At 37.8% G+C, this 25,415-nt stretch overlaps 1 protein-coding gene across 3 annotated transcripts in view; it reads right to left on the minus strand.

Moving 5' to 3' along the window:
- The window catches only part of LOC134663987 (protein spire), a 241,292-nt gene that overhangs the window by 76,414 nt on the left and 139,463 nt on the right, over window positions 1-25,415 (minus strand). For all 3 annotated transcript variants that reach the window (XM_063520545.1, XM_063520544.1, XM_063520543.1), the window contains exon 4: window positions 9,542-9,693. In XM_063520545.1, the coding sequence (XP_063376615.1) occupies window positions 9,542-9,693 (152 nt within the window). The remainder of the gene's footprint in view (window positions 1-9,541; window positions 9,694-25,415) is intronic.

Genomic DNA, 25,415 nt, shown 5'->3' on the forward strand with positions numbered 1-25,415 from the left:
AAGCCTTTCGATACGCATTCCAATCCTCATCAATGCACCAACTAATAAAAGACACAGATTGCATTACGCTTAATACAGAACCGCTCCAGATAACTTATCCTTTCAATTTTCATTAGCCGCCCGACTTGCCATTTCTAACAACTTCAACAAACTCGCATATCATCGTATCTTTTCTTTTCAATCCCAACTTTATTGCTTGGTATTACGGTTCAAATTACAAAAGGAACAGCAAAGGGATATAAGAGTGTCAATACATTTGCATGTCTGATTACCATATTGCCCGCTGCATATCATTCCACCACGCATTTTGTACATTACGATCAAATTGCTCGACAATTGCTAAACGTATCGTAAAATAACAATAAAGAGAGTGCTTGAATAAATTATAGAGCGAATTAAAGAGAGTTTCGAGGCCGTTCGTAATTAGATTTAAGAAACGATATGGGTTACGAAGCAAGTATGTTATAACTTATAATGTGTTGTCGTAACACTAAGAAGGTGCAGGTAAAGAAATCGGTAATTAATAATTATTTGAGCTAGTCCAATTTCTCGTTTGGCCGGATTTGCTCCGCGGCTTTACCAAAATGGGTAAATGTCAAAGTGTGGTGTGACACAAACCCGGGAGGTGTAACCGAAGCTGCAAAAGGACCAGTGGTGCAACTTGCGAGTTTTGAAATTTCGGTTTCCGGTATAAATGAACTCAATATCTTTATGAAATAAACGCTGTAATATGTTTCTCTCTCCTAAAAGGTTGATATTTCTCGTCATTCCTATGATTTATTTCCAATTAAAATGAAACATTGAAACAAAACAGTACCATTTTTATTTTGTAATAAAAAAACCGATGACGCGCGATATTTTCTTTCGCGTATTTTCCAAACCACATGTCAGCATGTCATTTGGGATAACAGATCACTGTGACGTAAGCGATATTCGGCTCAGATTCAATCGCTGTTACCAGAACAGAATTACAAAGATAAACTTGGTGGAATATAGGAAAAACAAATTAATAGAAACGAAGAGGAAAATGATAAAAGTAATTCTGTTAACCTTGGGAAAATGGTACGGCAAAGATTTCTCTGGGTAGTCTCTGGTATTTTAAATGATATGACCGCAGGGGTTCGCTACGTAGGTATCTGTTGTGTTGAAAAAATAGTGGCACGTACTCTGCACTTTTTTGGAATGCCCCTCCAGATCTCCCGTTCCTCATTTAGCAAGTTGAACAGTGGTTGCCTGTCGCAACTGCTCAACTAACCCACGCTTCTGCAAGGTGCTGCAACCAAACCGTCAACCACCAAACATCCAACTTCCAATTCGCTGTAATCAATTGTCGACGCAACACATTGTGAACTAAGGCACATTATCGCCATTTCACAATAAGTATTATGACATTTAAGAGCATGATCTGAAAATTCATAATGCCCTATTTGGAATGTGATGCATGTAATTGTCACAGCGCACCGTAAATGGTTAACGCGAAACGTTAAGTAAATTGGTCACGGTTTAACCGTTCGATTTGTGTTAATTGTTGATTTCGTAACCGTATTATTTTATTAACGGTCATTTATTATTATTTAGAGATGGGGAATAGGGCAATAGATTTCCTTTTAAGATTTAACAAAGTGTCGTTTTCATCCTAGCTCTTTTCCGATCGTCATTTACTCAACTCACGAATAGGTTTTCGTTTACACCAGAAGAAATAAAACTCTTACTAAGATTGTGTAGTTCACAGATCAAAGTTCAAATGGCAGTTAATAAACGGAAATTATTCCTTCAAAATGAATAAGCTGTTGCTCAACAATTGTGTTCAATGTTCACAAAGGCGATCCAGCCCTAATTGACGCTAACCAAATAACAACAAAGCATTTATGATTCAGCGTGTCAAGGCAAAGGGGAGACGGGGGCAACACGATCACTTTCGCAAGTCGGATGTGGACCGGCAAGCGCCGACATCGACACCCACAACTGGTCATTACCGTGCCTCTGCCCGCTATCTATAAATCTAGAATAAACAGTGACTTATGGCTTGCCGCTTTTGAATTATTTGAACCAAAGTTAAGGAGATATTTTATCAGCAAGCGTGGCCGACGCGTTTGTCGGCCGATCGGAATGAAATCTTACAGAGCGAGGTGTCGCAAATCAATGTGTAATTTACTGGGACGGGGCCCGTAACTAGGCTTAATTGTAATTTATATTTCACTGCGTGAAATTGTTGCGTCCGTACGTGAAAAGACCGAACCGACAGACATTCCCAGAAAGATACACCTATTTCATTAAGCGGAGCAGGAATAGTCTTTGCATATTAATTTATTACAGTTTCTTATTTGTACCGTAGTTGTGATGAATGGTTGGTGCGTGTTACGCGCAAACACATTTCATGTTCCTGTCGAGGATGAAGAAAAACTAAAACTGCTATATTATTGATGAGACGCCCTGGTGACCCACTTCGCCCGCGGTCCCTCGTAAAAGGCGTTTCGGTAAAGAAAACGGTGGAGGAAATTGTGCCGGAAAATTTCTTTGAGAATGTGAGAATGCTTTCAACATTAAGTCCGCCTTTTGTACTATAAGGTTTTTTATTTTGTGCAATAATGATTAAATAAATAAATAATCATTGGCTGCCACTACTAGGTACATATTTTGCTTTCAGTTCTATTGCGTGCTTTGATCCATTTGATTCACGCCTTAAGTCTCCTTATATTATTAACCCGGGGCATAGAAATAAAATACTATTTCTTCTACAACTAATTAAACAATAGTCGTCAGCAAAAACATTTCAAGATCACTCATCAGCACATTCTATAATTTTAATAAAACTCTCCAATTCAGATTTCAAGCAAGAACTCACACAACATCGTAAATGTTTACATGAGTTATACTTTCCTTTTAATTCCAACTTACTAACAAAGCCCTTTAAACAAGGAATTGTGAAATAAATCAAAACAGCCGTAATGATAATGATAAGTTACTAACTTACTAACGACCGGACGGTATCGTCCCATTATGTCCACTTATGCTTGAGATTCACTTAGCAAGAGCATCAAAACGCCATAAGCTTGCTCGAAGTCGGTGCAGCTTTCCCACACAAACAGTTAAACGTTAGTTATAAATATGTGTTTAATCATTTACCTCTACATAGGTTTAAATGAACTTAATTTATTAGTTTGTAAGTCTTAACGGCACTTTTACAGGAAAGTGCCAATAGGCGAGAGAAATTGTCACAAGAATTTAGGAAAGTTCATGTACCTTTCTCAAATAGGTAATTCTTGTCCTTACAGAAAAAGTTTGCTGATACAAGTACAGTATGTTTAAGGGGCCCAAAGATTACCAGTTCGCGATATCAGCGAACTGGTAATCAGTGGGCCCTCTTAGGTACTACAATCACTTATATAACAACAGGCAATGCACAACTGTTGGGATTGTCATCGGAATTCGCGCGTGCTCAACTTGAAAACAATCGAACCCGTCATGTAAGTATGTAGGTCAAATCGACATGAATACATTGCATCAAGGACACTTATGAATGCCTTTGCTATTTTGATAATGAACTTACAACACGAGTATTAGTTAATACCTACAGTCTGCGGCAGTCAAAAAATATCTGTATTTTTGTGGCATCGCATGTTTTGTGACTATTTACTTTAAACCAGCGGTCGGCAACTTTTAGCAACCAAGGGCTTTGGCCCTTTTAGTAGTAGCTACCGAAGTTGACGCGGGCCGCACTTTATTAATATTTATGACTTTATCAGACATTGTCGTTTGTCAATATTACATACAAAATAGCCAGGGAGGCTCGCGGGCCGCAAATAAGAGGTTCCGCTTGATGCCGACCGCTGCTTTTTCTTGTTTCATCGCTTTTCTAGGATCACAATGATTTTCAGCCACTATACAAAATGTTTTCCCCCTCAACCCCTGTGAGGAACCGCGTAGGACACAAATTTCATAGTGGGATCTAATCTAATCAAATAGTATTTTTTCCTATATTTTCGGCTGATCATGATCAATACAGACACACACAGTTCCCCATTCTCCTTCTTACTGAACAAACGCATAATATTTGTCTGGGCGCCGTCTCGCCCTTGCACCTGATCTCAACTCATGCAGTGAAAGCAGATGTCATCGCCATCGCCCAGCGCCCACATCGGTGACGCAACGTAAGGCAGCGCGCTCATCGTCGGGGCGGGACGACACCCCACATGATCTGAATCTGAATACAACTGATTTACTTAATGAGATGTGGTGACTGGAGTAATTCTTGGGTCACACTGGCGTTTTAACCGCCGTCGATTGTCATTTGTTTGAGACAGGTGATACGTTATTCCTACAGTTGCCTCCAGAAACTCGCGAACTAAATTGACATGAGTTTGACAAATAAAATGATACCAGGAATAGCAAAGAAAAAATAGTCAGGGGTATATGTCGATAAAATGATATCGATAAGTAAGATGCACTTACTACCCACTAATTAACTATAAAGGGGTCACAAACGATTTCGACTTGTATGAATGTGACGAGAAAAGTGGTACATCATCATCATCATCTCAGCCATAAGACGTCCACTGCTGAACATAGGCCTCCCCCTAGAAAAGTGGTTGATTCGATTGTAAGATTGTGACGTTACCAATCAAATCAGGAGGTGCGGATGTGAAACTGACAATTTTCAATGTTAAGACGAAACAGGAGCTGATTTGAGGTAAATATACACATCTCGCTAACGGAAGCGGCTCCTATAACTAGTGCGATAAGGACAAGGCGAAAAATCCTTATAATATAATCCTTAAAAATCTCAAAAATCGAGGTTTTGTACTCGACTCGATCGAGGTTTTCCTCCTCCAAAACTTAACCAATCGTAACCAAATTTGGAAATCTAAATGATTATGAAATTATCTGTGCCGGACCGTTTTGCTTTTTTGGCTAATTGATATCCGTTTTGAATACTACGGCTCTCATTGCGGCATAGTCAAAGAGGCCATTTTGGCCATTTTTGAAAGGCTCTAGCGCCTTAAAAAACAAAAATATCAAAAAAAAGCAAAACGGTCCGACAAATCATTGCTCTAGCATCAAAACTCACGGAGGAAACAGTCGAGTACATTTGTATCAAGATATGACCACTCCTGTTGGCTCTTAATATGCAGGTTTGGGGGCAAGTTGTTTATATCAAGAGCTCGCGGTTGTCGCCATTAGAGATGGGTAGTGAGTAAATACTCACGGATAAATACCGAGTAAATACTCAGTATTTACTCAATTTACCCGTATTTACTCGTTTATACCCAAATTGGTGGGTATAAACTATTTAGAGTGCTGAAAGGGGCATATAAATTTGAAATATAGGTATATTTTGTAAGCCGCTACTGGATTACGTACTCAAAATTGTAAGAAATGTATTTTTAAGAGGGGCACTCCATACATGTAACTAATTGTCACAAAAAAAAATCTCAGAAACCACCAACATTTTGCACATCATTAAATGGGTCTTTAAAAATAACTGGAATGTTTCTAAGAACATTTTTGGATAAATTGAATATTTTTGGAAAAAAACCCTTTCGAAAGGCCAAAATAATGTTTCCCTCTCTATAACTTTAGAACCAAAGTTCAGAAAAAATATGAAAACATATCGGGAGATTAGCCGCATAATAGAGTACAAAAAGCAATATTTTGAACATCATCGGTTGAGCCATTTTTGAGTTTTCTTTAAAAAACCCTTAATAAAAGGTCGTAAGTGCCGCGTAAACACGCACTTTTGCGCGACATGCACTGTCATGCACTTATCTAGAACATCGGTAGAATTTAAGTACTCATATTTTTAAAGTAAATACCTTCTTATTTAAAACATAATTGTTAACAAAATTTTCCTCTCACTAATAATTACCTTTTTTTCCTAAATTAAGCGTCCTCTATGCTTTTTATTTTATAGATATTGTTAATACACGTTAGCACTCTTCAACAAAAGACAATTTTGTTCTTTAATCTCACTTTTTGAATATTTTATAAGCAATCGTTTTTACCCACCTAAATGAGTAAATACGGGTATTTATCGGGTGCTTTGAGTAAATACCGAGTAAATACTCAGTATTTACTCACCCCTACCCATCTCTAGTCGCCATAAATCTAAAATTTGTGATTTAATTTTATACAATGTGACCGGTAGATGAGATTGATCGATAATTAAAGTTAGGCCAAGAAAAGTCTGCAGCGAATTTGATAGCCCACGCAGTGCAACTGTTATTTAATACGTCATAATTTCATAGAATTTTGACGTTTAAAATAATACTTACACTGCGTGGGCTATTAAAATTGCTGCAGGCTTTTTTGGTATAACTGTAAGTATTTAAATTCTGACCTAAATCTTATTTTCCCTTCTGGGTCGGCCTTATTTGTATTTTGAGCCAAAATCACTGTTTCTATGTTATCACCTACAACTTGTTACTCTAGCTGTAAGTTTTCCTAACAAATAAAATAAAATATTTATTTAGTTACCTACAATGTTTATCCAATATTCCTGTATTTATTACTATAAAATTGCACAATTTTCGAAATACCAAGTAACATTTGTAAAATAATTTAAATTACTTAAAGATACATTTTAACTGACCGCGCAACAGTAGCGCCGCTAGCGGTGAATTCTCGCGATATTCTCTAATTCAAACTTTTTTGAAAATATCGATACGAACAGCACTGGCCAAACTGTGGTATCATTTGTGCACATTGACCTGTCAATTTAGTTCGCGAGTTTCTGGAGGCAACCTTAGCTTGTGTGTTTAGGATATACCTAGTTGGTGTTATAGGTTTCATTCATTTGTATAATACTATAAACCTGTACTTCTTGCTGTAATCCTGGCCGACATGACATGCATTTAAAATGTGATTGACGTGATTATTGATTTCTGATTCTTATTTTTTCCCTTGTGATGAATAAACTCTGCTTTACATATTTTGTGACAAAATGTGTGTTTTAAATTAACATTTACAATAGTTGGTACACTTGGTACATGCATAATGATCCTGGTTTTTTTAGATTATGATGTAATGAGGATTCGTAGTCAATGTCATTTTTGGCAACAGCATCAAATCTATTTTAGGTTGTTGCTGCATTATCATTATCAACCAGGATTTAGGTAGGATAGGAAAATGGAAGTTATTTAGAGCGGCCGAGTTCATTGTTTCCGATCCACTGTATGATTGTTCAGATAAAGTTATTGGACGAATAACATAAAAAAACCGGGCAAGTGCGAGTCAGACTCGCGCACGAAGGGTTCCGTACCATAATGCAAAAAAAAAAATACAAAAGAAGCAAAAAAAAAACGGTCACCCATCAGTGGCGTGCAGTGCATACAAAAAAAGGTAGGCACTAGGGTAGGCAGTCCATACAAAATGACCAAAAAAAAAGTTGCCGATTTTTATAGTTTGCGTTACATTCCTTCAAGAATGACTCTTCTAGAGCCCGATTTAAGTCTTATCTCCACTGCACGCCACTGTCACCCATCCAAGTACTGACCCCTCCCGACGTTGCTTAACTTTGGTCAAAAATCACGTTTGTTGTATGGGAGCCCCATTTAAATCTTTATTTTATTCTGTTTTTAGTATTTGTTGTTATAGCGGCAACAGAAATACATCATCTGTGAAAATTTCAACTGTCTAGCTATCACGGTTCGTGAGATACAGCCTGGTGACAGACGGACGGACGGACGAACGGACGGACGGACGCACGGACGGACGCACGGACGGACGGACGGACGGACGGACGGACAGCGAAGTCTTAGTAATAGGGTCCCGTTTTACCCTTTGGGTACGGAACCCTAAAAAACAAGCTGATATGAAAAATTGTTACTGATTCGTAATTACCTGAATGTATTTCAATTCGTATTATATCAACGACTTTGTTGTACTTATTATAATAACATTGAGTGTGCACTCGCCTTAGCTCATCTTATTCTTACATATTCGGATAAGGATCGTCTCGTAAGTGAAAGTCGTATAAAAATGGAGAGCGGCTGATATTCCCACATTACGTATCTATCTCACCCAAATTTATGAGAATTCTTTAAAACACCTTTTAATGTGTTGTTACAAATTTAATGTCCGTCCCGAATTTACTGATATAACAATTTATTTACATTCAAATTCTAATGGTTTGTATAAAAAAAACTCACGTAATTTTAGTTAGAAAACGCTCGACATTTATGTCGATCCGTTTAGAAGAGGATTTAATATGTTTAAGTTTCAATGGGGTTTTATATTCAATATCTGTTTATAAACTATAGTATTAGACCATCATAGCCATCATCCAGTGGTGGTTACGAAATTTTGAAAAAATTGGCTGTTCGTGCTAGTTTGTCCGCGCTAGTGTTTCCCATGATCTTACCTATAATCTATACACCTCTCTCTCTCTAGTTAATAAAGCCACGTTGACTAACTAAATCATAAAAGGGTCAGCTATTAAAAAATATTCTAACTACGAAACGCATGTTCAAGTCTTTCAATCATTTAAACTACCTATTTTAAACTTATCCAAAAAGCTTTAACCGACCAGGCGACCAATAACATACACGTTAGATTTAATTGTCCTTAATCAACCTTTGTGTTTCTGTCAGCCTGTTGACAAAATCCAATTAAGATCATAATCATTCAATCGATACATTCACGTGTTCAATGGGCACTGAATGAAGTTCGCCGATCACGCGCGAACCCGACACCACAAGACCAGCGCCAATCTGTGACACGATTGTAAGGCTCCGTTCTGTGATACAATGTATGGCACGGGGCTTACAATTACGAGTACATTAGGGCATGATAGAAGCACATGAAGCTTTTCATGACCGTGCGATCTGGAATGCAAGGTGGCGTCGGTTGCGAAACCGTATGAGCGGGCTGTAATCTCATAATATAGGTACCCGGGCCCGGCTCTGGCAATTTTAATGGTGCAAATAGTAAAGCTTAGTTGTTGACATACATATTAATTATGGATACTACTCTGGAGAAAAGGGAAGAAAAGGGAGTATAGTTTCTGAATCGAACGTAACAAAAAGGTTACTCTAAACTTCCAATAGGATTGGAAAATCAATCAACTTGGTTTTTCCGCGATCCGCGTCGCGCTCGATGCCCTCGTCGTGCGTGTCCACCCACCGTCTCCGGACACTCATTATCTACAGACTACAGACACATACCTATTAGGTACCTCGACGACGCAGGGTCCGCGTCACGCTCGATGCCCTCGTCGTCCGTGTCCGGTCACTCATTATCTACAGACTACAGACACATACTTCGACGACGTCGCGCAGCATGAACCACCGTCGCCGTCGGCGGCGCGGCGCGGGGTCCGCGTCGCGCTCGATGCCCTCGTCGTCCGTGTCCACCCTCACCCCCCGGACACTCATTACTACAGACTACGGCAGTACAGACACATACCTCGACGACGTCGCGCAGCATGAACCGCCGTCGCCGTCGGCGGCGCGGAGCAGGGTCCGCGTCGCGCTCGATGCCCTCGTCGTCCGTGTCCGGCCACCGTCTCCGGACACTCATTAATCTACAGACTACAGACACATACCTCGACGACGTCGCGCAGCATGAACCGCCGTCGCCGCCGGCGGCGCGGCGCAGGGTCCGCGTCGCGCTCGATGCCCTCGTCGTCCGTGTCCGCGCGTCCGCCCTCCGATGTCTCCGAGCCTTCCGACAGGATACCGAGTTCTTCCTCGTCATCTGTGGACAAAAGTACTACTATTTTAACTCGTTATTTTTGGTAGTTTTAAACCTAACACTTAAGTTTTTTAATGAATACAACTGGGTAAGTATCAGTTTCTTGGAATACTCTATTTACAACGCAATGTCAAATTTCAGGACTAGGAAATAAAATAATACATAGACAAAACACAATAACGACTATATTTTATGGTGTTTTTAATTGGAGCTTTGTTTGATCATACGAGATTTCAAAGCCTTGTAAGGGTTTTTTTGCATATTTGTTGTAAAGTAACGACACTGTAATGTAACGTAAAAGCAGCCGCCGTGAACAAATTCCGTCCCGCTGAATGATTTCTCTATTCACCTAACATCGCGATAAACTCCTTTAATCTACCTATTTAACTCACATTCCTCCCCAATAATCTTAAGTAACAAGTATTTATAACAAGTATTTAATTACAAAACAACTGAAGCGGCAAATTCCGATGATCTCATTGAGGTATCGCTGAACACTTAGGTGCGGGGAATTCTCACTTTAAAACGTACAGACGGCTGCACATATATATACGCAACTTTCCACCTAAAGCCGTTGAAATAAGGTTGAAAAGTGTATACAACTTTTTGCTGTAGAGCGTAAATAATTCCTTTCGTAGCATGAAATTGTAACGTAAACTTGCCGCTTTGCTGGGTGAGAACATTCAAAACAACTCGAACACTCGCGAATTTAGGTTAAGTTTATAGCCCTGATCAAAAGGCAGGTATTCTTTACATTTGAAACATGTCTTGTTTTAACGAAGCCGAAAGAGATTACATATTCAATGTAATTTACATAATATAATATGTATTACGAGTACCTCGTACGTTAGTATTCATAAGATGACTCTGACTTGAATTATATATAATGATTATTCTATTAGCATTAGGTATACTCATATGTCATGTTGGTACCTTAAAACGGTCGTTGAAGTAATCTTTCAAATTCAGGATTCATTTTTGGCTGTGGCTTTATGTATTATTGTCATTATTAACCACAATATAACTAACCTAACTGTCCAGAACAAAGCAGTTGTCAATTATCTTCGACATGTTGTTACATTTTACACACGTGGTTCTAATATGTATTGCAACAATATACAGTATGATACGGGCTTTTAATTTTCAAAAATTTTATAGTTTTACAAAATCAATATTTTTAAAATGTTACAGAGATGATTCCTCGTCGTCCATCGATCGTTCATACGATTTATTACGAAGCGCGACGCAACGCAAGCTTTTCTTGTATTTGGTCTTCAATTAAAAACTACCGTAGTTAGCTTAACAAAAACAATACATCCTAATGTATAACCCAAAAGCCTACAACGTTGCACTAAAATGCACGTCACCGCACGTGTGGTCCATTTGCGGTGCATGCACACGATCTACATCCATCTCAACCAAAAGGGCATAACCACCTTTACAGGCCAATTATAATTGCGACCTTTTAGACTGGTTCTCCTGTCAACAACTAAGGTTGTTACGTCCTTTTGTAATGGATGTCAAAATTGCGCAAGATTCTCGTTCTTACGCACAATTAAAAGGTCATATAACCTCCTTACTTATGCCAGCACTTCCAACAGGTCATATAACCTCCTTACTTATGCCAGCACGTCCAACTCTTGCATGCAAGGTTTAGAAAATTTTCCAAAATGTTGAAAAATTATCGGAAATTTCAGGAAAATTTCACTGGATGCAGCGGAAACTTTGATTTTGGAAATGGAAAGGAGATGGTAGAGTAGGTAGTAGGTAGAGAGTGATGAGTAAAATTTGAGAAGTTTCCGAATGTTTTCCATATGAAATTTTCACAAGTTTTGAAGTTTTCCGACGGCACATCAATACCTCTTCATCCTTCTAAACCAAAGTGTAACTTTATTCGGGATACCGGTTGTTAAGTCCTTTCGGAATCAGTTAAAGTTGCACAAGGCACAAGCTCTGCCGGCGCCGCCGGCGCATTGCTAAAGGCACTCTTGACATTGGACATGATTGGCAGCTATTAGTAAATGGTATCACTACCATTGTGAGACATAGTTCCTCTAAACATATCCTGTAGCATTTATCTATGACTCCAAGTACCTATACTGGCAAAGCAATATGGATTGATTCAATTGTCCCTATGTAATTAGACGAAAAGCCTAAAACTAATACGAAATATACAGAGTGGCCAAAGAAAAAGTGCATTCCCGATGCCAGGGAGATATCGAGGTTGGTCCCATAATAAAAGTTGCTCAGTATAATCCCAAAACCTCCCTGGCAACTAAATAAAGGAATCAGAAGGAATAGTGTAATTGAGAACTGCAAACAAACTGATGGTGATATTATATTAATGGTGTGTCATGTCAAGAAGTGACTGAAGCCTAGACACTAATTATTCGGTAGTGACTTCATCTGATACCAGGCATTCATACGTAAGCAATTAATTCGATGAAATGTGATTATACAGACATTTGAATTTCTATCAGCTCGTGAACGGCATTTGGAGGCTCTGTCGCAGTTAGGGTTATCAGGAATCTGCAAATGGTTAATTCCTGGCAAGATCCTTGATGTGAACAAAACCGACTTGCTGAAATACTTTAAACTGAGAAGCTTAGTCAGGTGTTAACAATAACTCTGTGTGGACATTGTGTGCATTTTCTATTATTAATATCATTATCAACCATAACTTCAAGTTTCAATATCAGAGCGCTGAGCGCTATTTGAATTATACAGGGCGTCCCACGGCGATGCCACATGGAGGGAAAGTACCTTAAATATCATAGATAGCATATTTTGCTGAAAGAAGACTTCATTTTATTTTTAAAACTTAGTTAAATTGCATTCATACTTTTTTAATTTTCTTTTTTAAAAAATGTATGGAAAAAAATTATTGCGTCATTGGAGGAAAAGTACGTTAATTATTGTAAATGAACATCTTACTGAAAGAAGACATTATTTCGATTTAAAAAAACAAGTTGAATTGCATTTTAAATAATTTCATGGTTAAACCGGGAATCGAACCCGCTACACGAGAAAAAAAAAATACCTTGTACCAAAAAAATAATTCTCACATTGAAGCCTTTCGATCGGTATGACAAAGCTACAAGGTATTTATTTTTCTCGTGTAGCGGGTTCGATTCCCGGTTTAACCATGAAATTATTTAAAATGCAATTCAACTTGTTTTTTTAAATCGAAATAATGTCTTCTTTCAGTCAGATGTTCATTTACAATAATTAAGGTACTTTTCCTCCAATGACGCGATCATTTTTATCCATACATTTTTTTACAAAAAAAATTAAAAAAGTATGAATGCAATTTAACTAAGTTTTAAAAATAAAATGAAGTCTTCTTTCAGCAAAATATGCTATCTATGATATTTAAGGTACTTTCCCTCCATGTGGCATCGCCGTGGGACGCCCTGTATTATCTTTTCTAGTTAAAGAAATGTCACTGATTATTTGCATAACAAAATGCTATCATTTTGATATCTAAATATTCGTTCGAAATGTCATGCTAGAAACAGCTAAATTATCCAACATTATCTCCAGTTATTCATTTCCACATCCTTACTCTAAGAAATCTTAAAATAGGTAGTATTCTGGCCGGAGTCCTAAGAGATACTCAAACCTGACATATCAAGACAATTTCAAACGTCGTTCAACCCTAGTCACATCGTGGTTGCATTGCGTCTATCAGACGCACGCTACGACGTTATTATAATGCCTGGTACTTTGCATGAATTAATCATTACGACTAATGTTTATGTGGGGTAATAAGGCCTTTGAACATTTTATAAAGGGACAATCGCAACTCGATACTTGAATCAGGGCTATAAATGCTCCTATCATGTGCATCGTTTATATTTCTTTATATTATGCAATGTTGTGATGAATAAAACATAAGGATTTAGCTTTTTTAGTGCAATATATCACCGAGCGATGATCAGCTGTTTAGATTACCCGGAAGGGAGTTGTTGGCAATATTTTTACCGAAAATCGTAATAGGAACGCATGGCCTGCATTTTGAGAGACATGCTCTAAAGTCTCATGGCCTAGCAGGAGACGTAAATAGGTAAACATTGAAAGCGTCGACCAGCCATAATAGTTATCGAACCCTGTTCGCACTAAACTTCTGGTCATTAAATCACGAGCATCCAAAGATAATAACAATGGTTACGGAAACCGAAACAATACGTAAACAGAAATCGTTATTCCTCTGGCATTTAAGTCCTGGCGCCAGGCGCTCTCCGCACAGAATAAATCGGCAGAAATCGCCACGACCAACGCTTGCATAACAAATTTATGTCTATTCATTCACCGTGACTCAGCTATGACTCCGGTGCTTAATCCTCTTGCGGCAGACGCCAGTTGACATGGAGGTTATGAAATTGGCAATAAGAATAGCTCTCGAATGGCCAATATCCATAAAACAAAGGGAGATTTGCTTGGTTGGCAATTTGAATATTAAATATGATAAAATATGAGCACGGTGCGTTGTAAAATATCAATACACAGAGTAGTTTTTACTACATACATGTAATGTACAGTCGCCATCAGATATATCGGAGCGGCCAAGGTGCTCACAAATATCTGAACACGCACTGTGTTCAGATATTTTTGACCACCTCGGCAGCTCCGATATATTTGATGGCGACTGTACATATGCATATTCTGCATCTTTGCATGTTATCCTCTACATTTCAATAGCTGGTAAAATAGTTAGGGAGGCGAGGTAGCTAAATGGCGTAATTCAACGGCGCCGTCGAGACCTATCAAAATCGAAAGATAAAATCATTTCGAAAAGAAAAGCTCGTATGGCAAAAACCATTTTAGCGGTGGGTTTGGCATGTACGGTTTTTCAAAAATGTTAAAAAAAACAGTTACTTGGGCATTCTCGAGCGCGTCAGATATTCATACTACGTATGCCCCGAGTGCCTCTGATAACAACGGTATACTAATCTGCCGGTTTGCGTGGTGGGGGTAGGCATATAAAGTAGTCAAAAATGCAAAAAAAATAAATTTACTCGAGCGCGTCAGATTTTCGGAAGGGGTGTTAAGTAGGCCCCAAGGAAGCTTCCTTTAAAAAAACTGACGATTTCGGCGTGACGATAAGTTACGGTGAATTTTTGAAAATGCAAAAAAATAAAGTTTTTTTGAAATACTCGAGCGCGTCAGATTTTCATAGGGGAGGTTTATCTCGGTATCCTGAAAGCATATTTTTTTAATCTGACAAAAATGTTGGTGGGTTCTCTTAATCTGACCGAAAAAGGTTTTTTGGTTTCTTTTTTTCCTTTCTTTCTCCTTGATAAAATGGGGAATTTAAGAATGACAATAAAGCGATAGATACAACCAACGTAAATGTAGATGAAATGTAGTACACACATTCAGCACATTCGAGAAATATACCGTCGGGTCTTTTCTCTCTCTTCAATCGGCGTCATACTGAGGGCACATAGGTCTACGTTAGGGGACCATAAACATATACATATATATATATATTAGAGTGTACCGAAAATTAATTCCCTTCTACCGCTTCTTTCCCCACCATCAATGTTGCGAAATAAAGGAAAAATACTGGTAGGACGGCATATTTCCGCGAAGCGCTCAGTCTGTATTACATGTTTATGGCAAATTCCTCTTTTTTGCTTGAATTCTTCACTTCGTTTTGCTTACGGTACGTCCAAAAAACAATTTGAGGATCAACAGGCTATTGAATAATATACATACATGAAACTGTACATGTTAATAATACTTGTGTATACAGATACGCGTAACTTTTTCCGAGTCCACGAAAATTGTCGAGAAGCTTTAGAAAAAAAAATTTTTTGAGATATAATAAAAGTCACATAATTTAATCATCGTTATTTCATATCAATTTTTTTAACACCCTCAGTTTTCGAGATATACTCAAAAAACCGGGAGTTTGAGTTTTTATGATGCTTCAAGTCAAAAAGTTTTAACTTTGGACAAAAATGTAAAGAGACCTTTTTTGTGTAAAATAAAATTACCTTTTTTGTTTATTTAAACTTTTTTTTGTAAAATGTATCGTTCGCGACTTATATGCCGCAACGCGTTCTTAGGAAGACGAAATGGCTCCTCCACACTTCCGGTCATGCGGAAACCGGCAGATTTTGTATTTTTAGTAAGTTTTAGATTATATTCTTCAAAATAAAAAAAATAAAAATCGCGCTCGAGAATGCCGGTTTAACGTTTTTTTTTTACAAGTTCGCGACCCTATAACTCGGCGGCGTCAAGGACTTATCGTCAGATTAGTTAAATTTAGTCTTTAAACACTAAAATCAACCCCCAATATCTTAATCTGACGCGCTCGAGTATTTCAGACTATCCATTTTTTTTTACTAATCTGATCGTCTATCCTAGGCGCGCGTCACTACATATAGAGCTAAATACTTTACAAGGTTGTTCTATTAGGTCTAAGGTATCTCTCATATCTTAAACTGCCACGCTCGAGTATTGCAGAAAATTCCCCTATTCGCCTCCCTAACCAAAATGATGTACAATTCTTTACACATTTCCCTTTTGCAATGGACTGAAATAAAATTGTCATTAAAGGTTTACAATCCTAACAATCTCTCACGAGATTTTTGCAGAAGGTTTATCTTTAATTGATTATCTGCTGATTGAAGACTTGGTAGAACAAAAAAGTGCTTGATTATTTTTTTCCTTACATCATAGATTCAAATTCAAACACAATAGACACTAAACGTCTACAACAACACAACACAAGCACAGGTTGCAGTATCATCTCGAATCGGCCATCAATTTGTCTCGTTTTCGTTTTACGACAGCCTAACTTTACTACTCATCAAGATTGATGGCTCCGTATAATTGTTGTCCAAGTGGAACTAAACACGGTGGTCGTAAAGTGTGACCTTTATTTTCTGACACACATCACGCTGACATTGAAGATCATAACACGCGAGCGATGACAGTAGTAATTGCAGTTCATTACAGAATACAAGTAAAACTAATTAGCGGAGTCTTTTAAGCATAAGTCTCCAGTTTTAAACTGAGTACAAGAACCCAGGCCTCGAAGACAAAACGTGATTAACAAGCATAAAATCATTAACAATTATAACAGTCGCAACATCAGCACGTGTAAGAATTCTTCATTGCTTTGTACAAATGCAAATACTGTTAGTCGTCAGAAACAAATAATAGATCCCCCAGTCAACAAAACGATAGTTCTCACATGAGAGAATAACAGTTAACCGTTGTGCGTTGTTCGAGATAAGAGGCTGGGAATGGACGGTGATAACGGGAGGCTGCAGTTAGAGGGATGCTGCGGAGGCTCGCGGGCACAATTGGGAAACGTTAGGTAACGGTGCAGAGCCGATAACTTCCAATTTTTAGCACGTGTGGAGGAATGCTGATGCTATGTCTGGCAAGGTTTTCGAAGATAAGTGATTTTCGAGAACCGCTTTAAGTTGAGAATAACTGCTGAATAGAATAGAATATTGAGGCAAGTAAACGAGTGTAAGAGGAATTTAAAAACAAAAGACTGGTTTGACTTTGTTTGACAATTAATTTGTAGAATAAAGTACAGTTATGTATAGCAAAGATTTCTCTGTAAAACTTATTAATTTTAATTAGGTAAAGACATTGATTTAATAACTTTCAAATACATCCACAAAAGTCGTGTGTGCTACAATAGTAGTAATAATGATGTGACAATAGAAAAATTACCTTTCGCAATCAATCTAATATCTTAAACAAAAGAGGTGTGAAATTGACACGCCGCTTTCTTTGACCAGGGGCCCGTTTATCAAAAGCTTGTAACTTGTAATACAAGTGGAAGTCCCTTTCTAACAAAAACTGTAAAAAAGGGACTTCCACTTGTATTACAAGTTACAAGCTTTTGATAAACAGGGCACAGCTATTAATAACAATTTGTAACATTGACATTGTCCATTATCTTCATTTAAAACGACGGTGACAAACAAGCGTACTGCCAACCATACAAGGATTCGATAAGTTGACAAACGTTCTAAGGGAGCTTTAGCAATCACAAGTAGCAATGTTGTCATGGCTATAGTTTCGTGTAAGGTTGGGTATTTAGATACAAATTCACCTAGGGTTGACATACGTCAGGATTTCCCCTGTCCCCTGTCTTGTCAGGATTTTTTTTTCCTTTGTCAGGGTTGTGGGAGACATATTAAGTGTCAGGGTTTTTAGAAACCTCAACTAACCACCAGAAGCTTGTGCCGTGTGGTGCCGGCATCAGAAAAGAATAGCACCACCCCATCTCGTCCCGTGGGTGTCGTATAAGGCGACTAAGGGAAAACTGGTGACAGATATGCATATGAGCAAGGCTCGCCCGTATCCTTAGCGGGGTCCTTCCTCACAAGAGCTGTGCGCGCGCAACATCGAAAAAAAAAACCACCAGAAGCTAGCTAAAAGTTAGGAGTTATAGCTACAGCACATTTAAAAAATCTTAGCGATACAGAGGCCTGGTCAAAGAATGTTTAGGAGGAAGTCCGGATGTTTGTCAGAACATTCCATTTTTTCATATGGCAACCCTAATTACTCCCGAGCTCTCTCTAATCTACAATCTCTCTGTCATTTAGCCATACACAGACGACCAACTGTGAAACATCCCAAGACATGTAGGTGTCATTCGGTTTTCGTACAAGCGAGGAAGTGTATGAATAATTGTTACATGTATGTATGAATGATGGCCAAGTCGCAGAGGTTAATGTGTTACATGACACGAAGACATCGTCGTCACAGTTAAATGAACTTACTTGAACCTTATTGCGAAGAGATAAGGTTCAGCCATGTTCAGTCAAATTGTTGATGTTAGTACGAAACCAGTCGGCGGATAAAATTTATTGGCGATGATTGTCGTGGTCGCACTTGAGGTGGAAAACGCCATGATTGTGTTGAGTTTCGTATAAATCAAATGTGTGAAATATAAGCGAGTTCAGAATGTTGGGCAAAACTAAAACATTTTCTTGGCACGACAACTCCACTAAAATCTTAATATTCTCCGTCCGTCCGTTGCCGTCGAATAATATGTATAACAAAATTTCACTCTTAGATGCAATACATTTTTCGTGGAAATATTTCCGTAAAACAAATTCTACGTAAGCGAATGTTGAATTTGACGATTTATCCCAAAATAAAGACGTTAGCGGCCACCAGGACCAAAATCAAGTGATGGATGAGCATAATTCAGCAGAGGACTATGATTCTTTTTATTATACAATATACTTAATTTTAGTTATCACAGTTATGGTTACAGACGGTTTGATATAACCGGCTGTAAAATAAAATCTGGCTTGTCCTTTTTTGTAAACATAATCAAAATGACTTAAACCAATAAATACTCCGTCGACACCAGAATTCTTTCAAAGTCTCTCACAGCCGCCGCATGGTCAAGGGAGATATTCAATTAAACCCATTTTGATTACGGAGCGCGCGCGCAATAAATTACAAACAATAGATTACGCTCCTATAATGGAAGTGTTTGGATCGAAACACCTCCCGGTTAGGCACCGAACAGAGTTCAGGGGACTTATTAAAATAAATAAATATAATAGCATATATATAAAGCATAGCAAGTCGAACGGTCAGTTAAACCATTTGTGTGGGGATAACACCAGGCTGCTGAGTTAGCTTCGCGATCAAGATATTGACATAACTTTGCAGTTAAGACATAAAGAGTGTGTATAGATAGATAAGTAGATCATTTTGGACAGTTGGCCCGTTCACACACTTCTGCTGCTAATGACTTGGTGATTTGATTGATAAAAAGTAGCCTATGTCCTTTCCCGGTCTTCTAACTATCTCCATAGCAAATTTCATCTAAATCGGTTGAACGGTTTAACTGAGAAGATGTAACAGTTCGTTACTTTGGCATTTATGTAAAGTAGGGAAATAGGGAAGTAGGGATAAACGGAAGTAGGTAAGGTAATGTTACAAAATACAAATACAATACAAAATTCTTTATTTCATTAAAAACCATTACATATTTTTACCAATGGCTGGTGTCTCCCTGTAAGTTATTTACAAAATAACCTGTGCTGGGAGGCACCGCTCTTCCATATCTAATTTACAATTTATTTAGTATTATACTATCATATACTTAACTATTGTGTGTGTGTGTGTGTGTGTGTGTGTGTGTGTGTGTGTGTGTGTGTGTGTGTGTGTGTGTGTGTGTGTGTGTGAGTGTGTGTACTTGTGCGGCTTGGCTAGGCTACATATCCTAGCAAGTCTTCCACCTGATCGTAATTTTTATCTACTAACCAATTTACTACCTTATTTTTTACATCGTATTGTAGCTTTGGGTATATATCTAGTGCTTTGTTTAAAATATTGTATAGGTGCGAAGAACGTTTATTATATTGCCTATTAGCAAAAGTGGTGTTGGTTTTAGGTAGGTGCATGGCAATATCTTTCCTCCGTCTTGTCAAGAGATTGCGATCAAAAGTTGTGGTTTTATGCTTTCTTAGAACAGAGGTTAGTATATATAGTTTTCTAACAGTAAGCAACTTACACATTTGATATAGTTTATCAGTTGAGAACCACATCCTCTTAAAGTACATAATTTTGAGAAGACTACGCTGGGCTCTCTCTACGTCTATAAAGCGAGTCTTAGCAGCGCCTCCCCAAACAGGCAAACAATAGGTTAACACAGACTGAACCAACGATGTGTAGATTTCTTTTAAAAGGTCTCTACTGTGGCCATTTAGACCCGGAACGCTTCTTGGCACCACATGTCTTAAATTTTTAAAAATCCAATTAAGCTTTCGTAAGCAGTTCAGTATATTCTTACAACAGCTATGTATTTTAATGTCAAAACTATTAACAGGTTGTGTATTGCTGTATATACTATGACATATATAATTTGTTTTGGCAGTATTTAACGTAAGGATATTGTTCTTAAGCCATTCATTAATAGTTTCAAGTCCAGTCTCCGTAAATTTCTGAACATCTTCCCATGAAGACCCAGTGAAGACGATGGCGGTGTCGTCTGCGTACGAAAATATATCTGCGTGGGGGATCTTTAAGTCACACAAGTCATTGATATAGATTAGGAATAGCGTTGGACCAAGCACAGATCCTTGTGGTACACCGTACGTCACGTCTTCATCTTCACTGGTACAACTGGAGTCACCCAATTTCACCCTCTGTTTCCTATTTGTTAAATAGTCCTGGAGAAGACGAAACGGAATATCTCTTATCCCCATTCTTTCCAACTTGTGTAACAGTATGGGGACAGAGACGGTGTCAAAGGCCTTTTTGATATCTAAATACACAGACATACATTTCGATCCATTGTCAAGATGGTCAACTATTAGTGAAGTTAGAGCAGATACAGCATCTTCAGTAGATTTTCCAGGTCTGAAACCGTATTGAGATGGGGAAAATAAGTTGAATTTTTTTAAGTACTTCAGTAATCTGGTATTCAATAACTTCTCTAATATTTTGGAAATTGCTGGTAAAACAGATATGGGTCTGTAGTTATTGACATCGTCTCTGTCACCATTTTTATAAACTGGTGTAATGATTGATTGTTTAAGTGGAGCTGGAAAAATTCCTTTGTCAAAACAAATATTTACTAAATGGGTAATTATTGGGATCACCACTGACTTTGCAAGCTTAAGAAATTTATTTGAGATATTATCCCAGCCTGGTGCACTATTGTTCTTAAGGCTCGATATTACGGATTGTACTTCATCGTGGTCAGTATGGGACAGTATAAAGGAGTTGGGTTGAGACCGAAGGTTTAGAAGGTATGTTTGTTGTACAGTTTTATCCGGATTAATATTTGTCGCAAGCTGCTTTCCTATATTGGAGAAGTAGCGATTGATGTAATTTGCAGAGGCAGTCGGAGTTGATTTTATATGAAGGAGTTCAGAATTTGTGCTATTATTTTTATTAGTGTATGTAATATTCTTTATATTTTATATTTTTCCACAGCAATTTAATGTTTTTAGAAGATTTACTTAATAGCTCTCTTTCATAATTACGTTTAAGTTTTTTTATTAATTTATTACAATGTTAGACCCAGTCATTCGGATTTTATTGGACATCTACTAAAAACTTAAGTATAATGCTGTCGTAAACTTTGAGAAAGATGCGTCTATTTACGCCTAACATCAGGCTAATAATAAAACAAAATAATTATATTATTTGTCGCGAAGAAATATTATTTTGGCCAAGAAAGATCAACAGATAGACACTTTTTTTTTTTTTTTTGTGTACGTTATCGTCTATATCCCGTGCCATCTTGCCTATTAAAGCTTTCACGATAAGTCATCTTAAAACCCCTCCCCTTGTTGGCAGAGGAGAGACGTGATTAGCAAGTGATAACATTAGAAATTAACACGGGACGGGCGGCGTCGTGTCTAACGTCTGTTGTACTGGATCCGCTCTAACGAGTATTATAATACGTATATAGTCAACAACGTGAATGCACATAATTTAATAGCTTGTTAGTGTTGTTAGGGTTTCGTACCAAAAATATATGTAGTCTGACAAAAAAGAGTAGAAATTAAAAAGTAGCAAAACATTAGTGTCATTCCGTTTTCTTAAATCGTTCTGATGCAAATACAAAAATTACCCTCCCATGGAAAATTGACCAGTCAAAATGTATGAAACAGCCAAATATTTTTTCGCGATTTAATATAATCCCAAAACCTTCCTGGCTATGGGAATGCAGTTATTTTTTAGCCACTCTGTATAGTGGAGAAACTTTATTGAACCGCTTTCGAAATAACTTCAGTCATAAACAATGTATTTCAGTTGTGTCAATCGGGAGCTGGTAAAAGCTTCTCCTTATGGGTCACGAGAATGTAACGTAACTATATTACTTATATTTAAAATGGTTGTCCAAATAAGTATTGAGCATTATTGATGGGGCTATTTGGCCAATCGTACAGTCTTAATGTTTTGTTCCGATATAAAGTAGGTACTTATTTAAGTTTAAAAAATTATGATCGAAGGGCTTTTTGCAACTCTCGCGTTTATAAATTAAGTAAATTGAAATTATCTTACATAGTTAATAGTTACTGAAATTATCTCAAATGTTACCTGGCTATATACGTTTTATTTATGTCTTATGAACTAATTTTATTCCTTTTTTTTTCACTGATAAGTCATAATCATAACAAATAAAGATTCCGAAATTGATTAAAACCAGGAAAAGTCAAGCCTGAAAGACAACCGATTTCCTATCATCCGATCTGATCTCGAATTCCCCGTGTTTCATTTTTAAGTGTAAGCCGTAAAGACCCCCCTGCGCCGTCCGTCCATCTGTCCGGCTTTCACCAGCGATACTAATCACAAATTATATGGTGTCGTTAAATACACATGCTGCCTGTGACATAAGGACTTAACAACGACCCGGCGAAGGTTACAGCTTTTACTTCGGCCTAAATATGGAAAGTTTAACGTGACATTGTACAACTAAAGTTATTTAAGTAAAACATCACCCTAGTTGACGTAGTTTGGAATTGATAAAACGTCCATTTTACGTTTATTAGTTATCTATGTTCTTATGTAAACTTGCTGAAAAGTAATCGAGCAAGAACTCGGGATATCCACGTAACATTTCATTGTATTCAATACAAACATAAGGTGACACAACAACATATCGATTTAGGGTTCGTTAAATCTTTGACCGAAAGTATCCTAACTAAATGCTTATTGTTTTATGGCCGCGCGACCTGAATTGACCAGTGATGGAGTTGATACCATTACAACATTTATAACTATAATGTAACAAAGAAAGGTCGACAGGAAGCACTAGTCTTAATTATCATTACGAAAACGCCCAACCAATTTAAATAACGAATTACCCAAGCAAAGCGTGCGAAATGAACTTAGCAAACAAGGTAAAACCAGACATCCACAAAAACATTGTCCGTATCCGTAAGTGAGCCGACCGTTACTAGAAGATCTGATATCCGAATATTCATATCATCTCACAAATGGATATCGCTAGTGCGATTCTAATCTTTGTGCGAATGCAAATAAGGTTCAGGGAACTTTTAGTGATGTGCTTTTGTTTCCGCAAACGTTATCACGACTGTATCAAGTCGTGGGAATTTCGTGAGGACGGTTTCTTGGATTGTATGGAGAGTCGTAAAGTGACTTTCTTTGCCGCGGCCTTGCGGTCGTTAGCGAAGTTTGACACACAGAAACACAATGTCCGCTTGACAAAGAATTGCTTCGTACGGTGCATGACATTACGTTGAATGATCATGGTCAGTTTGGTCCCGTAATTCGGAGATTCGGCTGAGCATCGGGTCGATTAGTATTGTGTCTTCATACTTTGAGTTACTAAAAATGTGAGAATACGAATTTGTACACTGGCATATTCTGTGTATTACGTAGTGTATACGGTTAATAAAAAATTAAGATACGCGCGGCATTTATATCAAGACCTCCTATGCCGATGCAAAATTTCAAAGGGATTGCAAAGTACATCACATTCATGAAGTCATCACTATGTTTTATGATAGAATATGCCATAACTTTTCTCTAGAAGAGTGTACACCCACACGTATCATTATCCAATTAAAAAATTTACATCGATCACCCGACGTAAAAGTGTTGTCAGTGCTTTGTATAACGATCCACAAAACCGTATACAAAACGAGATAAACCCGATAATCACAAATATCTAAATCCAATCAGAAACATGACCCGTTGTTACCAAATTTCATCGGTCACGGCCGTCAGATGTCTGATAACGTCGTCGTCGAAGTGAGATGTTAATAATAAACTCAAGTTTCGAAGCGTTAGAAGTTGGGGGGCATTTCTCTGTGGCTCTGATATCGAAAGAATTTAGATTATTTCGATGCACAGTTGGAGTTAAATGGGCCGATTTTTATTTTGTTCTTCATTTTTTTCCTCTGTTTTTCATAAAAATTGGTTAGATTGAAGATCTCCTCACTCTGGGCCGAATATTACAAGAAATCCCAAGTGGAAAAAAAAGTAGGTACCTATGTAATTTTCCGGTAAGTAAGTTAAGTATAAAAATTCCATACGTATTCGTAACTAAGGGAAAGATTTATAGGACATACGGTGAAATTCGCTTATATTGCACAGAATAAGGAACACCATCTTCACCAAACTGGCAATAAATGACCAGAAAAGGTACAGTGGCCACAAACGGTACCTACTCCTGTACTATAGTGTCTATAGTAGAGCGTTACATAAGTCTACTTAGTATGTGTCAAATGTAATCATAATCATTTATTTGCACATAAAAAGGGTTTTACATATAAAGGTATACATGTCCAAACCTTTTTAGCTGTTTTTGGCAGCATGTAATTTGTAATGTTACCGTATCGACCAAATGCATTGTATAAAAGTGTTAAGATTTATGTAACATTATTTATATATAAGTTATATAACATATGTATTTACTCTTTATGCCTTTACACTCACGTATGCTACGGTCTAAGAATCGCATCAGTTCACTCAGCTCGATGTCCGATTGACCCGCATGCGATATCAAATCGATACTTTCGATTCGTTTCGATTGCCCACTAGTTCTCGTACCTTCGCTCGCGTCCGTGAACAGTTATCTGCGGAGCGTGGCCGTGAACTTCATGTTTCGATCGTTCGTTAGGCTTATTGGGCCGGTGGCAAAGGGCAAATTGGACCTACGCCTACTAGACTGAGTTCCTGGTGGGTTGGGTACAGTCGGAGAGAATATGTGACAGAACAAGACACTTAAAATCAGGCATAACATA

Source organism: Cydia fagiglandana, chromosome 4 (genome assembly GCF_963556715.1).
Source record: "Cydia fagiglandana chromosome 4, ilCydFagi1.1, whole genome shotgun sequence".
NCBI lineage: Eukaryota > Metazoa > Arthropoda > Insecta > Lepidoptera > Tortricidae > Cydia > Cydia fagiglandana.